Raw genomic sequence first — 15465 nt, 5'->3', positions numbered from 1 at the left:
GCCATAGCTCACTAGGAGAACGAGACCTCAGGATTAATCAACAAATATGTTTTAAATTCATTTTTAAAGAAGGAAAAATGTCATTGCAAGATATCATTTCAGCCTGTCTTTTCCTCCTTGTGTACAGAGGCAATTATTTAGAAACAAATTATCTGGAAGGTGTCTGAAAAGCCTTACTCCTCTGGTCTTCTTTCAGGTTTGAAGGTCTGTTTGCTAAACTGGAAAAGAAGCAGAAGGAATTGGGCATTGCAAGCTTCGGGGCCTCTGTCACCACCATGGAGGAAGTCTTCCTTCGGTCAGTAGGTGTGGGCTTCCATCAGTCCCAGACCTTAATAGAAGATGATTTTGTTAGAGGGTTCTGTTCTGGAGCACTGTCAGAGTATACAGATGTGGGCAGAGGGCAGAGGCTTGGAGCCAAAATTCAGATGTGTGTTTTAAGGACACCTGCATCCTCAGGAAGCCATGGCCTCTGTGTGGGGAATGTTCCTGTGCTACCCAGGGCTACAACCATCCACACACAGGTCACACAAAGCTAGTAAGTCCTCTGAGGTGTGGGTCACCCCTCAGGATTGATGCTTCTACACCGGAAGTGTGAAGGTTAGCTCTCAGAAGCTGTAGGGCCTCTGTACCTCTTTATTTCCTGGGATTTGGTGCCTGTCTAGCCCCCAGCCCACTTGGTCTCCCCAGTTACATCTAGCGCATAGCCCCACCCAGCTTCTGGCTTCCCACTTCACCTGAACTCCAGGCCAGTGCCTGACAATGGTTTCCCTGAGTCTCTGTCAGCTGAGGCTTCTCAGGCAGGCAGCACCTGCAGACACTCAGATGATGGGTAGCCTGTTGTTAATTAAAAGATATTGGTGGGATGGTAACACTTGGTGTCTCTGACTTGAATCTGTGATTTGACTCTGAAAAATCAATGGGTCTGGAGTCAATGATGGCTCGGCACAAGCCTGTCAGCCTGAACTTGGTCTGCAGGCGCCACATAAAGGTGGAAGGAAAAAACGACTCTCTAAAGTGGTCTTCTGACTCTCTCTCTCTCTCCCTCTCCTTCTCTCTCTCTCTTTCTCTCTCTCCTTCTCTTTCTCTGTCACACACACATACACACACACACCCTAATTTAAAAAAAAAAAAAAAAAAAAAAGGTCAGACATGGCGGTACACACCTATAATCCCAGCACTTAAGAGGAAGAGGTAGGCAAATCTTTGTGAGTTCAAGGTCAGCCATGTCTGCATAGTGAGCACCAGGCCAGCTAGAGCTACACAATAAGTTGTTGTCTCAAAAGGAAGAAAAAACTGGTATTGAAAGAAAATTAGTTTTTTTTTTTTTTAAAGGAGTAGTTTGGTCAAAGGCCAGCAGAGCAAGACCTGAAGCAAGCTTGGGGCAGGTGGGGCAGGTGGGCAGGTGGGCAGGTGGGCAGGTGGGGCAGGTGGGCAGGTGGGCAGGTGGGCAGGTGGGGCAGGTGGGCAGGTGGGCAGGTGGGGCAGGTGGGCAGGTGGGCAGGTGGGGCAGGTGGGCAGTCTTCCAGCCAGGCAGAGATGAGCTTGGTTGGGCCCCTCAGCTTCTCGGTGGCTTTGGTCGTCACCCTGATCAAGGAGCTGCTGCAAGACTGAGGGTCGGACCCAGGACCTTTGTGATGTGTACAATTCGGTGACTCTGGTGACCTCGCTGTCTTGCCATCCTCACCATACTACATTTACAGTGTTTTTTGGTTTTTTGTTTTTGTTTTTTGTTTTTTTGTTTTTTTTTTTTTTTGTTTTTCGAGACAGGGTTTCTCTGTGTAGTCCTGGCTGTCCTGGAACTCACTCTGTAGACCAGGCTGGCCTTGAACTCAGAAATCCGCCTGCCTCTGCCTCCCAAGTACTGGGATTAAAGGCGTGCGCCACCACCGCCCGGCAACATTTACAGTGTTGTAGTCATTCTCTGCACTGCCCTGAAAAGAATCCACACACTGGCAGTCACCTCCAGTTCCAACTGTGTGCCTGCTTCTGTCACTAAACCTTTGCCTGTCATGAACATTTGACATGCATTGAATCATACAACATGTGTTTATATCTCATCTTCAGCTTAGCATGATGCCTTTGAGGTTCCTTCATTCTGTGGCATGTGTCAGGAGAGCATTCTTCCCTGTCATGCTGGACAACATGCATCACCTGGGGAGGCCTCGTGTCATCTGTCTGTCTCAGTTGAAGGACATGTGTGCTGTTCTCTTTTTACATTCTTCTGGTTTTCTTTTATGGATTGTGTTATTGTGTGCATTTTGTATACAAGTCTTTGTGTGGCTGTGTGCATTTATTCCTATTGGATAATGCATGGGGTGGATGACACAGCAACAATTGTCGCTCCTTTTGTGACAAATACCCTTTATTTAGAGGCTTCTGTCGGAAGCACTGGAATAGAAAACATTGTGGCCGGCTGCCTTGCGTGCCCATCTGGTCGCTTGCTCAGCTGCTCACACTCACCCATCCATGTATCCTATCACGTCTCCACTCAGTAACCTGCTAAGGACATCATGGGCACAGCCGAGCAAATGAGAAAGAAGCAGACAGGGCACTGCCTCTGAGAACTTGCCAGGTGTACAGGGAGACTGACTAAAGTTCACATTCCTAACCGGGTCCTGAAGAGAATGGTAGTACCTCTGTGGATCCTGACAGCCTGGATCAGGCTACAGTTCAACGGCAGCACATTGTGACCCTGAGCACCTTCTGCGGGACTTGCCAGCCCCACCGCCTCCTCCCTCTACTGTGTCTATCCCTGGCATGTCCTCCTGAAGCATAGCTGTCTGCCCCCAGTCTTAGCCTTGGCAGGCAGTACCCTGGCCTTTGTCTTCTTGGGACATGGCACAGGTTGTGTGATGGGCTCTTTCTGTACATGGTGAGGCCACGGTGCTGTACGTTTCCTTTCTCCCTTGAGCACCCTGGTTATAAATGACGACTCTGGGCAGTTCCCTTGGGGGACAGGGCCCTATGCACTGGAGTCCCAACTGGTGGTCTCTTTCCCATGGACATTACATCTGGCTACCGAGAGAGGGTGTTCTGGAGATATGTGTTAATGGATGAATGAGTAAGAGAGTATATGCTGATGGCTTTGCTCTGCTTCAGAGCCTCTTTTTAAAGTCTTCTTTCTGGGTCTGTTCCCCTGCCTGCAAGCCGAGCTATGACTGGTGCCTGTGTTCTGCTGCAGGGTTGGTAAGCTGGTGGACACCAGCATGGACATTCAAGCCATCCAACTTCCTGCTCTGCAGTACCAGCATGAGAGGCGGGCAAGTGACTGGGCTTTGGACAGTAACCTGTGTGGGGTGATGGACCCAACGAACGGCATTGGAACCCTCATAGAGGAAGAAGAAGTTCTGGTCAAGCTCAACACAGGGGTGAGCGCCTCAGGCTGGGACCACATGCGGGCAGCTGGGGAAGGCTGTCGTGCTCTGAGCTTCACTGGTGCTAACACACACATGGCAGGCGCTTCAGTAGAAAACAGAGGGCGGATTACAGCTTGTGCTGCAAGGGTCAGCAGGGAGAGGAAACATTCAGAAGGCTTTTTTATTTGTTTTGTTGTTTTTTTTTTTTTTTTTTTTTTTTTTTTTTTGAGAAAAGAGCTCACCCTGTTATCCACGTTGGCCTAGAACTCAGCATGTAGACCAGGCTGGCCTCAAACTTGTGGTCACCCTGGCTCTTTCCAAGTGCTGGGATGATAGGTGTGCTCGGCCACACCCAGCTGAGGTGTCTTGGTGTCTAACTTGGGCGGTCACAGCAAACTGCATGTTTGCTTATGACAATGAAATTGCCTTGTTGGGGAGCCTGCTTTATGCCAGGCTCTGTGCTAATCTGCCGTGAGAGCCACCTAATGAAGTAAGAGAGCAGGAAGGAGGACCCTGCTCCGATTTTATAGCCAGAACACCAAGGAGAATGTCAGCCAAAGTCCCACAGTTGGTGCTGCTAAGGTCCTCATGTGTACATGCCCCGTGTGCATCCTGTGTGGTGTGTGTCCTGTGTGGTGTGCGTGCCCCGTGTGCACCCCCCACTCCCACCCCTGGGTGCAGCCGAGTCACCTGCCTTCTCTCTGCTGCAGCTTGCCCTCCACTGCCAGCAGTTCTGGGCCATGTTCCTGAAGAAGGCTGCATACAGCTGGCGGGAATGGAAGATGGTAGCAGCTCAGGTCCTGGTCCCCCTGACCTGCCTCACCCTGGCCCTCCTGGCTATCAACTACACCTCAGAGCTCTTTGATGCTCCTCTCCTGAAGCTAAGCCTGAATGAGTACGGTAGAACAGTTGTGCCCTTCTCGGTCCCAGGCACATCCAAGCTGAGTCAGCAGTTGTCTGACCATCTAAGAGACATGCTGCAGGCTGAGAGGCAAGAGCCCCGTGAGGTGCTAGGTAAGGAGTAGCGGGGGCTGGGGCCCAGTGGTGCTGACACTGTCAGTGCTGTCTGGTTGGTTGTCCTTTACTGTCCTTTGCCTTCATAACACAGTTTGCATCCCTGGCTTGGTCCTTGTTATATCATGACAATCAAATTTGCCTTTGGACGGCACCAACGTCCTCTAGGCCAAACTTCACAGTACTGAGTCAGAAGAAACATTCCTGGGACACCAGAGACACAGGCCCACTGTTAGGACTTGGACACACCCATTCTCCTTGGACCCATTCTCTTTTCTGAACAACAGCAGAATCCCAGTGCCTTCCTGTGCCTTGTCTTTGTTTATAGGCAAGGTGCTGACAGTGACCTTGCTTATCCAACACCTTGAGCTTAAAACTGCCTCTGTCTCTAATAGCCATAGATCAGCATTGCCTCTGGCTTAGGACCACCACGGTCTGGTTAATTGGAGTGTACTGCTCCCTCCCACATTGTGACCAGCAACCCTGAGGTTCTGTGAACAGATCGATGACAAAATAACTCAGTTTCTTCTTGGCAAATGGCTGATTCTATGAGCAGTCGGGAAGCCGGCTGCACCATGATGGGCACTACCGGCCCAGCGGGTGTCTGGACTGAATCCCTGATGAGAGTCAGTGGGATGGCGACTGTGCTCCTGTCTGTCCCTCCTGTACTCTGACACTGCATTACTCCACAGGTGACCTAGAGGAGTTCCTGGTTTTCAGGGCCTCAGTGGAAGGGGGCGGCTTTAATGAGCGGTGCCTGGTAGCAACATCCTTCCAAGACAGAGAAGAGCGGACAGAGGTCACTGCCCTGTTCAACAACCAGGCATACCACTCCCCTGCCACTGCCTTGGCCATTGTGGACAACCTTCTGTTCAAGCTACTGTGTGGCCCTCGAGCCTCCATTGAGATCTCCAACTACCCCCAGCCCCGGAGCACCCTGCAGGTCGCCAAGGACCAGTTCAACGAGTACGTATACAACCCACACACCCACTCCGGCGTCCCTCACCAGGACTGCCATGGAGACAGCGTCCTAAGTAAGGCTTTGTAGATGGCCGAGTGATATAATTACTCTCAGATGCTGCTGCTTCTCGGCCAAGGTCACTTCAGCCTTTCTCATCAACCATTCTGTGTCCACATATCAGAACCAAAGCACCCATCCCAGGGCAGCTGTAGCCTGGGCATCTTTGCCTTCTCTTCCCAGCAGGGTCCTGAGCAGGAGGGCAGGGCTGTGCTTCTTGGCCAAGTTAGGGGAAGGCAGTCTCATCCCTCAGGCTGCAGGTGGAAGGCCTAAAGAACAGACTAGGGGGCACTGACTACCGCGAGGACAGTCATCTAGGCAGGGTGCTGAGCTAACAAACACCAGCCATGAAATGTTACTCAGAGAAAACATGGAGTCAGATGCTTGTTTGTGCAGCCAGATGTGGCCCTTCCCCTCAGTGTTGTTTTGTTGGCTGTCTCGTCCCCAAAACAGTCCTGTACCCTCCAGTGGTCTCTCATTCTCCCAGCTCTCAGCCCTCAAAACTGCTCACCTGCTCTGTCTCTGCAGGGCTTCCTGTGTTATCTCATGAGCACATGACCTTTCAGCATGGCGTTCCCAGGTTCCCAGGCCCACGTCCTCACTTCTCCCTCCTTCCTCTGCTGTCCCTTCCTTTCCCTTGTCAAATACTTTGGTTTTGTTTTGAGACAGCATCTTACTATGTAGTTCTGGCTGTCCTAAGGATCACTCTGTAGACCAGGCTGGCATAGAACTCAGAGATCCACCTGCCTCTGCCTCCCCAGTGCTGGGATTAAAAGTGTACACCACCACGCCCAGCTTAATACGACTCTTTACCTCTGTACCATCTGTTAAGGTCTGAGGATTCTTAAGCCCTGGAGTAAGTAAAACCTTCATGGCCTGTTTCTAGAAGCTGTTGCTGTCAAGTACCTGTAGAACACAGGATGTAACAGGAAGAGGATTTATCTACCACAAAGGTCCAGGAACTTAACAGTGAGGTCTGACTGGAGATGGTCAGAGAGCAAGCAGTGCAAAAGTCCCTCTGTGACAAACAGAAGTGCAAGTGTCCTGCTGAATGCTCAGGGACAGGTGGCTTAGAAACATCTAGATGCCTAGGAGAGAAGGCTGCCCTTGTTCATGCAGGACACTGTGGGGAGCCATCTTCAGGGAGTGGTGATTTTACTATCTCTGTGGTTCTTTCTTATCCCCCTTGAGTGGTTTGGCTACTGTCCATGGATTTGGACGGCCATGACCAAGGGCTCAATCTTTCCCACTACCCAGACGCACTGTGCTCTGCCCTCCCCAGGGGCCGGAAGGGATTTGACATTGCCCTCAATTTGCTCATCGCCATGGCATTTCTGGCCAGCACGTTTACCATCCTGGCAGTTAGTGAGAGGGCCGTCCAGGCCAAACACGTTCAGTTTGTGAGCGGTGTCCATGTGGCTACTTTCTGGCTCTCTGCTCTGCTGTGGGACCTCATCTCCTTCCTCGTTCCCAGTCTACTACTTCTGGTGAGTGCTGGGTATGCTGGACCCCGCTCTGCACCCCCAGGGAGCACACCTGGGGTCCCCTTGCCAAACCTGGAAGACCATCTAGCAGCCGAGTCTGATCCAGAAGGCCAGTTGGAAACACTAAGTGCTTTCTTTCCTGCCCTTTGATGGGCAGGTGCCAGGCTAGCTCTGCTGGTTCTAGCTCTGATAACCAAGAAACCGCTTCTCAGAGAGGACCCAGGGTGGCAGCCACTGTGGAGCCCTTGGGTCTGGATGGCTAATCAGAGCCTAAGGATCACCCTTTTCCTGAACTGGGGAGCCTCCCACTGGCCTGTGCACTGACCCATCTCATGTGTGCTGCTGCAGGTAGTGTTCCAAGCCTTCAATGTGCACGCCTTCACGAGGGATGGCCACATGGCTGACTTGCTGCTGCTGCTCATGCTGTATGGCTGGGCCATCATTCCCCTCATGTACCTCATGAGCTTCTTCTTCTCGGCTGCGTCCACGGCTTATACCAGGGTGACCATATTCAACATCCTGTCGGGCCTTGCCACCTTCATCGTGGTCACTATCATGCGTATCCCAGGTGGGAGACTGACCACCACCCTAAGCCACAGGCCACCCACTTAAACCATTTTGTCCAAGGAGGCCCTGCTCAGCCAGTCACAAGGTGGGAGGGTGTCTACAGCATTCTCCCAGGGAAGGGACCTGACCTTCCCTGCCTGGATCTGTCCTCAGGCAAGTGTATTGTGTCTGCCAGCACTAATTGGTCTATGCCTCTTCATAGCTGTGAAGTTAGAAGAACTTTCCAGAACATTAGATCATGTGTTCTTGGTGCTGCCAAACCACTGCCTGGGGATGGCGGTCAGCAACTTCTATGAGAACTTTGAGACTCGGCGGTACTGCACTTCCTCAGAGGTTGCTGCCCACTACTGCAAGAAGTACAGTAAGTGTCCAAACGGGCCCTTCTTCAGCTGTTTGCAACCAGAGCCTCCCCAGGACTTGCCCAGTCAAGGGACCAAATTAATCTGTGTTCTGTTCCCTATAACACAGTATCAGTAAGTTATAGATCAAAGAGGACAAAGGCCATCTTCTGGCAATGGTGATTTTGCTCAGAGAATCCCAAAGATGTGCAAGGCTTCCTGTGACCTGAGATGAGTTGAGTCCCATGTGTCCTCCAGCCTCTTAGAACACCATCAGGGTTCAGTTATGAGGCTTTGCCCTGTAGAATGTATTTAATGCTAATAACCTTTCAGAGGCCCCACCTTTGAATGCCACAGTTGGATTAAATTTCTGCCTTTAAAAAATGCCCGTGTATGGGTGTATGGCTGATACATACTGTCTGTGTACCACTTTCATGCTTGACACTCAGAGCCCAGGAAAGGCCATCAGAGTCTCTGGAACTAGAGTTGCAAGTGTTTGTGAGCCAGTGTGTGGGTGCTGGGAATTGAATCCTCCTCTGGAAGAGAAGCCAGTGGTCTTAACTGCTGAGTCTAACCTCCAGCCCTGGATTTCCACGTTTTTAATACCTCACAATGGGGATTGCATTTCAACTCCATAACAGGACTCCAGTGTCCCGAACCATCAGACACGTGGTCCACATCATCTCCAAGTCCTACACCTGCCCCTTGCTCCTGCTTATGTGTTCTGGACCTGCACCTGGGCATCTGACTTTCCCATCTGTTCTGGTGCCCTGCAGCTTCTAGAAGAGTATTCACTCTCCTTAGGTCCTTAACCAGTGACATTGCCAAATGTCTCATTTCTTAACAAAGTCACATTCATAGATTAAGAGTTAGATCTATTTGGGGGTGGGGTGTTTTTTATACTGGAATGGTCTCCTTTGTACATCAGCAGAGAGCCAGGCGGTCTTATCTCCAGAGCCCTGCACACGCTCAGGCAGAAGTGAGTCTCCCCACTATGTTACTGAGCATTGTGTTAGGACAGGGCTTGTGAATGCCTATCCCTGCTCTAAACTTCCCGAAGCCCAGCCTTGCTCCTTGCCCTGCACAGACATCCAGTACCAGGAGAATTTCTATGCCTGGAGCACCCCGGGCGTTGGCAAGTTTGTGACTTCCATGGCTGCCTCAGGGGGCATCTACCTCACCCTGCTCTTCCTCATTGAGACCAACCTGCTGTGGAGACTGAGAAGCTTCATCTGTGCCTTCCGGAGGAGGTGGACTCTGGTGAGTGGCTCCTGGAAGCTTGGGAATGCTGGAAGGTGCACCCCACATCTTCCATGGGGCTGAGACAGTGAAGGACTGCCTCCCTATGAGCCCAGCCTTGAAGCTTGGCCACCCCTCCCATTTGTCACACTGTGTCATGGCTGACACAAAGTATTGCTCCAGCATGGCCAGATCCAAGTACACTGTCACAGCACGGGGGGAGTCACCAGATCCAAGTACACTGTCACAGCACGGGGGGAGTCACCAGATCCAAGTGCACTGTCACAGCACAGGGGCCGTCGCAGCATTTGTTATTTTCAAGGTCTGCCTTAAGGTCCGAGATCCTGATGCCATGGCAGCCCGAGGTCATATGCAGAGGCAGTTCCTGAGTCATTTGAGGTGCCCAGCTGGACAGATATCTGCTCCACATATACACATATATCCATTCTTAATTAATTAATGTGTGCATGTGCGGATGTCAGAAGACAATTTGTGGGAATTGACTCTGTCCTTCTACCATGTGGCTCCCAGGAATGGACCTGGCTATTAGGTTTGGCAGCAGGTGTCTTCACCCACTGAGCCACCTCACTACCACACACATTCATTTTTTCATATACATTCCATGGTTTCATTTCCTCCCTCACATAAACAAACAAGAACAAACACTTTTAGAATCATATTGGGTATCCAGATGAACAGAATTGAACAGAGTCCTCAGAAACACGTCAGTCAGTCAGTCATCCATCCCAGACAGATGCAGTGGTACATATCTATAGCCTCAGCTACTCAGGAAGACAAGGCAGGGGGATTATTTGAGCTCAGTAGTTTGAGACTAGCCTAGAAAACATAGCAACACATATCTCTTTAAAGAAAATGAAATAACAATCTGGCAAGATGTTTCAAAGGGTAAAGTGCTTATCACAGAAGCCTGACAACTTGACTTTGATCCCAGGAACTCATGCTGAAAGGCAGAACAAAGTCCTAAAGGCTGGGAAATGCCTTAGCAGTTAAGAATGCATTCTGCTCTTGCAGCGAACCCCAGCTCAATATCTGCCCCCTACGTTAGATGTCTAACAACCAAGTACCCATAATGCTAGCTGCAAGGACACCTCACACCTCTGTGGGCTCTTCACTCATGTGCAGACGCACGCACAAATTTTAAAAAAGGAAGTCGATTGCCAGGCAGTGGTGGCACATACCTTTATGTCCCAGACTGGTCTACAGAGTGAGTTTCAGGACAGTCATAACTACACAGAGTTTCTCTGTGTAAATAAATAAATAAATAATAAAGAAAAAGAAAAGAGGGCTGGTAGATAGCTTGGTGGTGATAAGCACTTGTTGCTCTTCCAGAGGACCAAGCATCAGTTATCAGTGCGTGTATCAGCTCAGCTCATGACTAACTGTAACTTCCATTCCAAAGGATCTAGCGCCCTCTCTTGGCCTTTGCAGACAGCGTGCTCATGCGATGCACGGATACACATGCAAGCAAGCAAAACACACACATATAAAGGACATTCTTTAAAACTATTTTATTTTGCTGGGCAGTGGTGGCGCATGCCTTTAATCCCAGCACTCAGGAGGCAGAGGCAGGCAGATTTCTGAGTTCGAGGCCAGCCTGGTCTACAGAGAGTTCCAGGACAGCCAAGGCTACACAGAGAAACCCTGTCTCGAAAAACCAAAAAAACAAAAACAAACAAACAAACAAACAAAAAACTATTTTTTAAAAAATTGCCTGTAACTTCAGTAACTGCCCTCTTCTCCACAGACACAAGGCATGTACATGGTACACAGACATATATGTAAGCAAAACAGCCACACATGTAAATAAATTTGAAACCTTTCTTCACATCACACAGTGGTTATAGTTTTCTCCTTGAGTTCCACAGTTCATGTGCTACTGCCTCTCTCAGTGTCTCCTAGACGCTGAGTTCATCCCCTAAGACCACTCGCTTCTTGTGACAGAGTGTAGGGGGAGATGGGACGGGTAAGAAGGCCCATCAAATTTCCCATGTCAACATGGGTTCCTGTCCTACTTCTATGGGGCTGGAATTCACATGTGTAACCTTTATCTTAACTAACCAGGCAGAATTGCAGAACCGGACATCAGTACTTCCTGAGGACCAGGATGTAGCTGCTGAGAGGAGCCGAATCCTGGTCCCTAGCTTGGACTCCTTGCTCGACACACCACTGATCATCAATGAGCTCTCCAAGGTAAGGCAAGCTCTGCCCTCCACTGGCCACCCAGCTGGCCCTAATGCCCCAGAAGCTAGTAGGGGCTAGAGGCCAGAGGGCCTGGATTGTCTTCAGGCCTCCTCACCTGGGGTTTTCTGGCCGGCATTTTACAGGTGTATGACCAGCGAGTACCGCTCCTCGCCGTGGACAGGATCTCCCTTGCAGTCCAGAAAGGGGAGTGCTTTGGCCTATTGGGTTTCAATGGAGCTGGAAAAACCACAACATTCAAAATGCTGACTGGGGAGGAGACGATCACTTCAGGGGATGCCTTTGTTGGTGGTTACAGCATCAGTTCTGACATTGGGAAGGTGGGTGCAACGGGGACTCCCTACTGCTGTAGAGCAGGCAAGACAAGGGCTACCCTGGAGGTAAGATAGACTTGTCACCATAGGCAGAGCAATATTTGTGAACATCAGGACAGGATGGTGACATGTGATAACTGTGTGGTAGAAAAGAAAGAAATGCTAGCCAAAGAAATGTAACTCAGCTGTCTCTGTCTAACCAAGACTCTTCTGTACCTAAATATAAACAAAATGAATAAATAAATATAGATTTGAAGACCTAGAAAGATAAAAGGAGGGAAAGGAAGGCCCATAGCCCATCCACAGGTTCTCACGCACTGGGCTGAAACCACCGTGGTGGACCAGGCACAGCCCACATGTTCCCTAATGCCTGAGAAAGTAGAGCAGGCTCCTGAGTGCAAGCAGAATTGGAGAAGGAAAGGGAATGAATGTAAGCCTAGCAGTGGACACCTCCCCTGGGCTGGTGCAGGGAGCTCTGGACTGTGGCATCCCACATGCCAGAATGACAGGAAGTCCTCTGGAGGGGGTCCTCAACGATCAGCTCTGAGATCGGAATACCATGTCCAGGTGTATGAACACAGCAAGCAAACCAAGCAAATACCATCACCAGAATTTGCAGGCACAGTAATGAACAAACTCAGATTTTTTTCTGGATTTATTTATTTATTTATTTATTTATTTTGGTTTTTCAAGACAGGGTTTCTCTATGTAGCCCTGGCTGTCCTGGAACTCACTCTGTAGACCAGGCTGGCCTCGAACTCAGAAATCCACCTGCCTCTGCCTCCCAAGTGCTGGGATTAAAGGGGTGCACCACCACCTCCCGGCTAGATTTATTTATTTTATGTATATGAGTGGTTTTGCCTGTGTGCATATTCTGTGCATGCCTGGCCCCATGGAGGTCAGACAAGGGTGTTGGGCTCCCTGGAATTGGAGATCCAGATGATTGTGAACCACCATGTTGGTGCTGGGAACCAAACTGAGTCCTCTACAAGGGCGATGAGGGCTCTTATAACCACTGGGTTATCTCTACAGCCCACAAGTTCAAATTTAAGATTTTTAGTGTCTGGCTAAGATTATAAAAATAACTTAATATGTTTAAGAATTAGAAATTTCTAGACATGGTGATCCACAGCTTTAATCCCTGCATTCAGGAGGTAGAAGCTGGTGAATTCAAGGCCAGTGTGGTCAACATAGCGAGTTCCAAGACAGCCATAGGTACACAGAGAAGTCATCTCAAAGAAAAAAGAATTTAAGAAGTATTAGAAATGTATGCGCAGGTGATCTTGCAGTGATCCCATCTGATCTGAAAATGCAGGAAGGGAGCAAGGTGGTGTTAAACACACTTAACCTGAGGTCTAGAAGGAAAGGAGATGTCATGGGGGACCCAAGCCAACGCTAAGAATTGTCCCAAATCAATTAAAAGCTGACTCTAGATCTTGGAAGGAGGAGAATCTTTGGAATCTTTAGAACCTAGGCATACCTGCCCCAGCCATAAACAGTATGGGGCAAATGGCACACAACTCACACCAGAGCCAGGACAGGCCTGCCCTGCTGTGTCCTGCCCTTGCTGCGCATGGATACTTGCTGAGACACCTCTGAAGAGTGGTGTCCACTGCAAGGTTGCTACCAATGAGCACCTCTTATTCAAAGAAAGACCCTAGCACATTAGATGTTTATTAAATCCCTGATGGAGGGAGTGTGTGATCACATGTCAGCTGTAAAGTTGTATATGGTGACCACCTGTATAATAATGAAACTATTTTTTTTGTTGGTTTGTTGTTATTGGTCTTGTTGTTGTTTTGGTTTTTGGTGGTAGTGGTAGGTTTTTTGTTTAGGTTTGTTTTGGTTGGTTGGCTTTTTTTTTTTTAAGACAGGTTTTCTCTGGCTGTCTTAGAATTTACTTTGCATTTGTAGAGCAGGCTGGCCTTCAATTCACATAGATCCCTATCTGCCCCTGCCTCCAGAGTGCTAGGGTTAAAAGCATGCACCTCCACGCTTATTGAAACCATGCTTATGCTAGTTAATCTCTCAGGTGTCCTGTCATAGGCTCCCAGCTAGTCCACTTGCTGGCCCATCTGGGTATTGCGTAGAGCCCCAACTGTGGTCAACCACCAGGGCCTAATTACTAACTCTTTATAGACAACCCTGGACAGACTCATGGGATATAGATTGAGGACAGGCATTGCGGACTGCCTATATAGGCAGGCACCATGGCCAGGGGCTGCTATGGTCCTCTGAGAGATGACCTCTCTAACCCATTCCCTCCCATACCATATTCTAATCTAGGTACGGCAGCGGATGGGCTACTGCCCCCAGTTTGATGCACTGCTTGATCACATGACTGGCAGGGAGATGCTGGTCATGTATGCACGACTCCGAGGCATCCCGGAGCGCCTCATCGATGCCTGTGTAGAGAATACTCTGCGGGGTCTGCTCCTGGAGCCACACGCCAACAAACTAGTCAAGACTTACAGGTGCGACCCATACTCACCCTCTGTTCCAGAGAGGAGTCCTGTCCTTCTCAAAATAGTTTAGGGTCCCCTTATCACAGAGCTAAGGTCAGTGGCTCCAGAGCCAGCCTAGATGTGATAGCATATCTCAGACCTTACCATATGAGAGGACTTTCCTGTCACTTCCTGCTAAGACAAGCTGACTAGCCATGGCAAGGACCCCTGGGCACAGCTCTCTCTAGGGCCTCCAGCCCCATGCAGTGGGGCTTTCCAGTACTATTCACCTCTTCTCTCTCAGATGGGATGCGTTAGAGTCCTTGAGCATGGGATTTGGCTAGGAGTGAGGGTATTCATGTTTGTTAATTACTGACCTTGCTTCCCACCTGTCACCCACCCACCCCTAGTGGTGGTAACAAACGCAAGCTAAGCACTGGCATTGCCCTCATTGGAGAGCCTGCAGTCATCTTCCTGGATGAACCATCCACCGGCATGGACCCTGTGGCCCGGCGTCTACTCTGGGACACTGTAGCCCGGGCCCGAGAGTCTGGCAAAGCCATTGTCATCACCTCCCACAGGTAGAGAGTGTGGGCATCTGTGGGTCAGTGGAAGAGCCAGAATGGGTGGCTGGGGTGAGCAGGTGAGCAGAAGATAGGGCAACAGCCAGCACCACTAGGACATTTCCCAGGCTCTGCATGTGGGTACTCTCGGTGTGGGCAATCTAGAATGTCCTGGTCTGGGCACAGATCCCCTCCTGTCTGCACAAGATTTTGACATTCAGGGTGGGTATCAGCCTCCTCCGGCACTGTCTGAGGCTTTCTCCTTTTCCCCAGTATGGAGGAGTGTGAAGCCTTATGTACCCGGCTGGCCATCATGGTACAGGGCCAGTTCAAGTGCCTGGGCAGCCCACAGCACCTCAAGAGCAAGTTTGGCAGTGGCTACTCCCTGCAGGCCAAGGTCCGGAGTGAGGGGAAGCAAGAAGTACTAGAGGAGTTCAAGGCATTTGTGGACCTGACCTTCCCAGGTGTGGTGGTGCTGGATGGTGCCCACAGAATTTATCCCACACCCCTCAAGGACCCCGGGCTGTCCTCCCCAGCCTGACCCACCTGGTCTCTTCTATGCAGGCAGCATCCTAGAAGATGAGCATCAAGACATGGTCCATTATCATCTACCGGGCTGTGACCTCAGCTGGGCCAAGGTGAGTGCAGGCCCCAGAATCCCGCAGGGTGCTAACAGGGACTAAGAAGGAACTTCTAGGACTCCCCTTTCTATGGTGACTCCAGGTTCTTTTCAGGCTAAAATCACATTCTAATTTTCCTCTGTGATTCATCCTGATATTGGCTGGGTTTGAGGTTTTATATATAAAATATTTGAGGTGGAAGAAAATAAATGTTTGCATGCAAGGAAAGTGGCCCGAAGATGAGACACAGTTTACCCTCCTGGGAGTGACTTCTCTAGGACAACAGTG

At 50.0% G+C, this 15465-nt stretch overlaps 1 protein-coding gene across 4 annotated transcripts in view; it reads left to right on the top strand.

Moving 5' to 3' along the window:
* Abca3 (ATP binding cassette subfamily A member 3) overlaps positions 1–15465 on the top strand; it is a 55169-nt gene that overhangs the window by 38652 nt on the left and 1052 nt on the right. For all 4 annotated transcript variants that reach the window (XM_034506099.2, XM_076937215.1, XM_076937216.1 and 1 more), the window contains 14 exons: positions 197–295; positions 3182–3368; positions 4067–4370; positions 5063–5336; positions 6671–6875; positions 7221–7440; positions 7642–7800; positions 8865–9037; positions 11099–11227; positions 11362–11556; positions 13837–14024; positions 14405–14575; positions 14831–15021; positions 15122–15195. In XM_034506099.2, coding sequence (XP_034361990.1) covers positions 197–295; positions 3182–3368; positions 4067–4370; positions 5063–5336; positions 6671–6875; positions 7221–7440; positions 7642–7800; positions 8865–9037; positions 11099–11227; positions 11362–11556; positions 13837–14024; positions 14405–14575; positions 14831–15021; positions 15122–15195 — 2569 coding nt within the window. The remainder of the gene's footprint in view (positions 1–196; positions 296–3181; positions 3369–4066; positions 4371–5062; positions 5337–6670; positions 6876–7220; positions 7441–7641; positions 7801–8864; positions 9038–11098; positions 11228–11361; positions 11557–13836; positions 14025–14404; positions 14576–14830; positions 15022–15121; positions 15196–15465) is intronic.

Source organism: Arvicanthis niloticus, chromosome 6 (genome assembly GCF_011762505.2).
Source record: "Arvicanthis niloticus isolate mArvNil1 chromosome 6, mArvNil1.pat.X, whole genome shotgun sequence".
NCBI classification, from domain to species: domain Eukaryota; kingdom Metazoa; phylum Chordata; class Mammalia; order Rodentia; family Muridae; genus Arvicanthis; species Arvicanthis niloticus.
The sequence above is the reverse complement of the archived record's forward strand: the minus strand, read 5'-3'. Positions and strand labels throughout refer to the sequence as shown.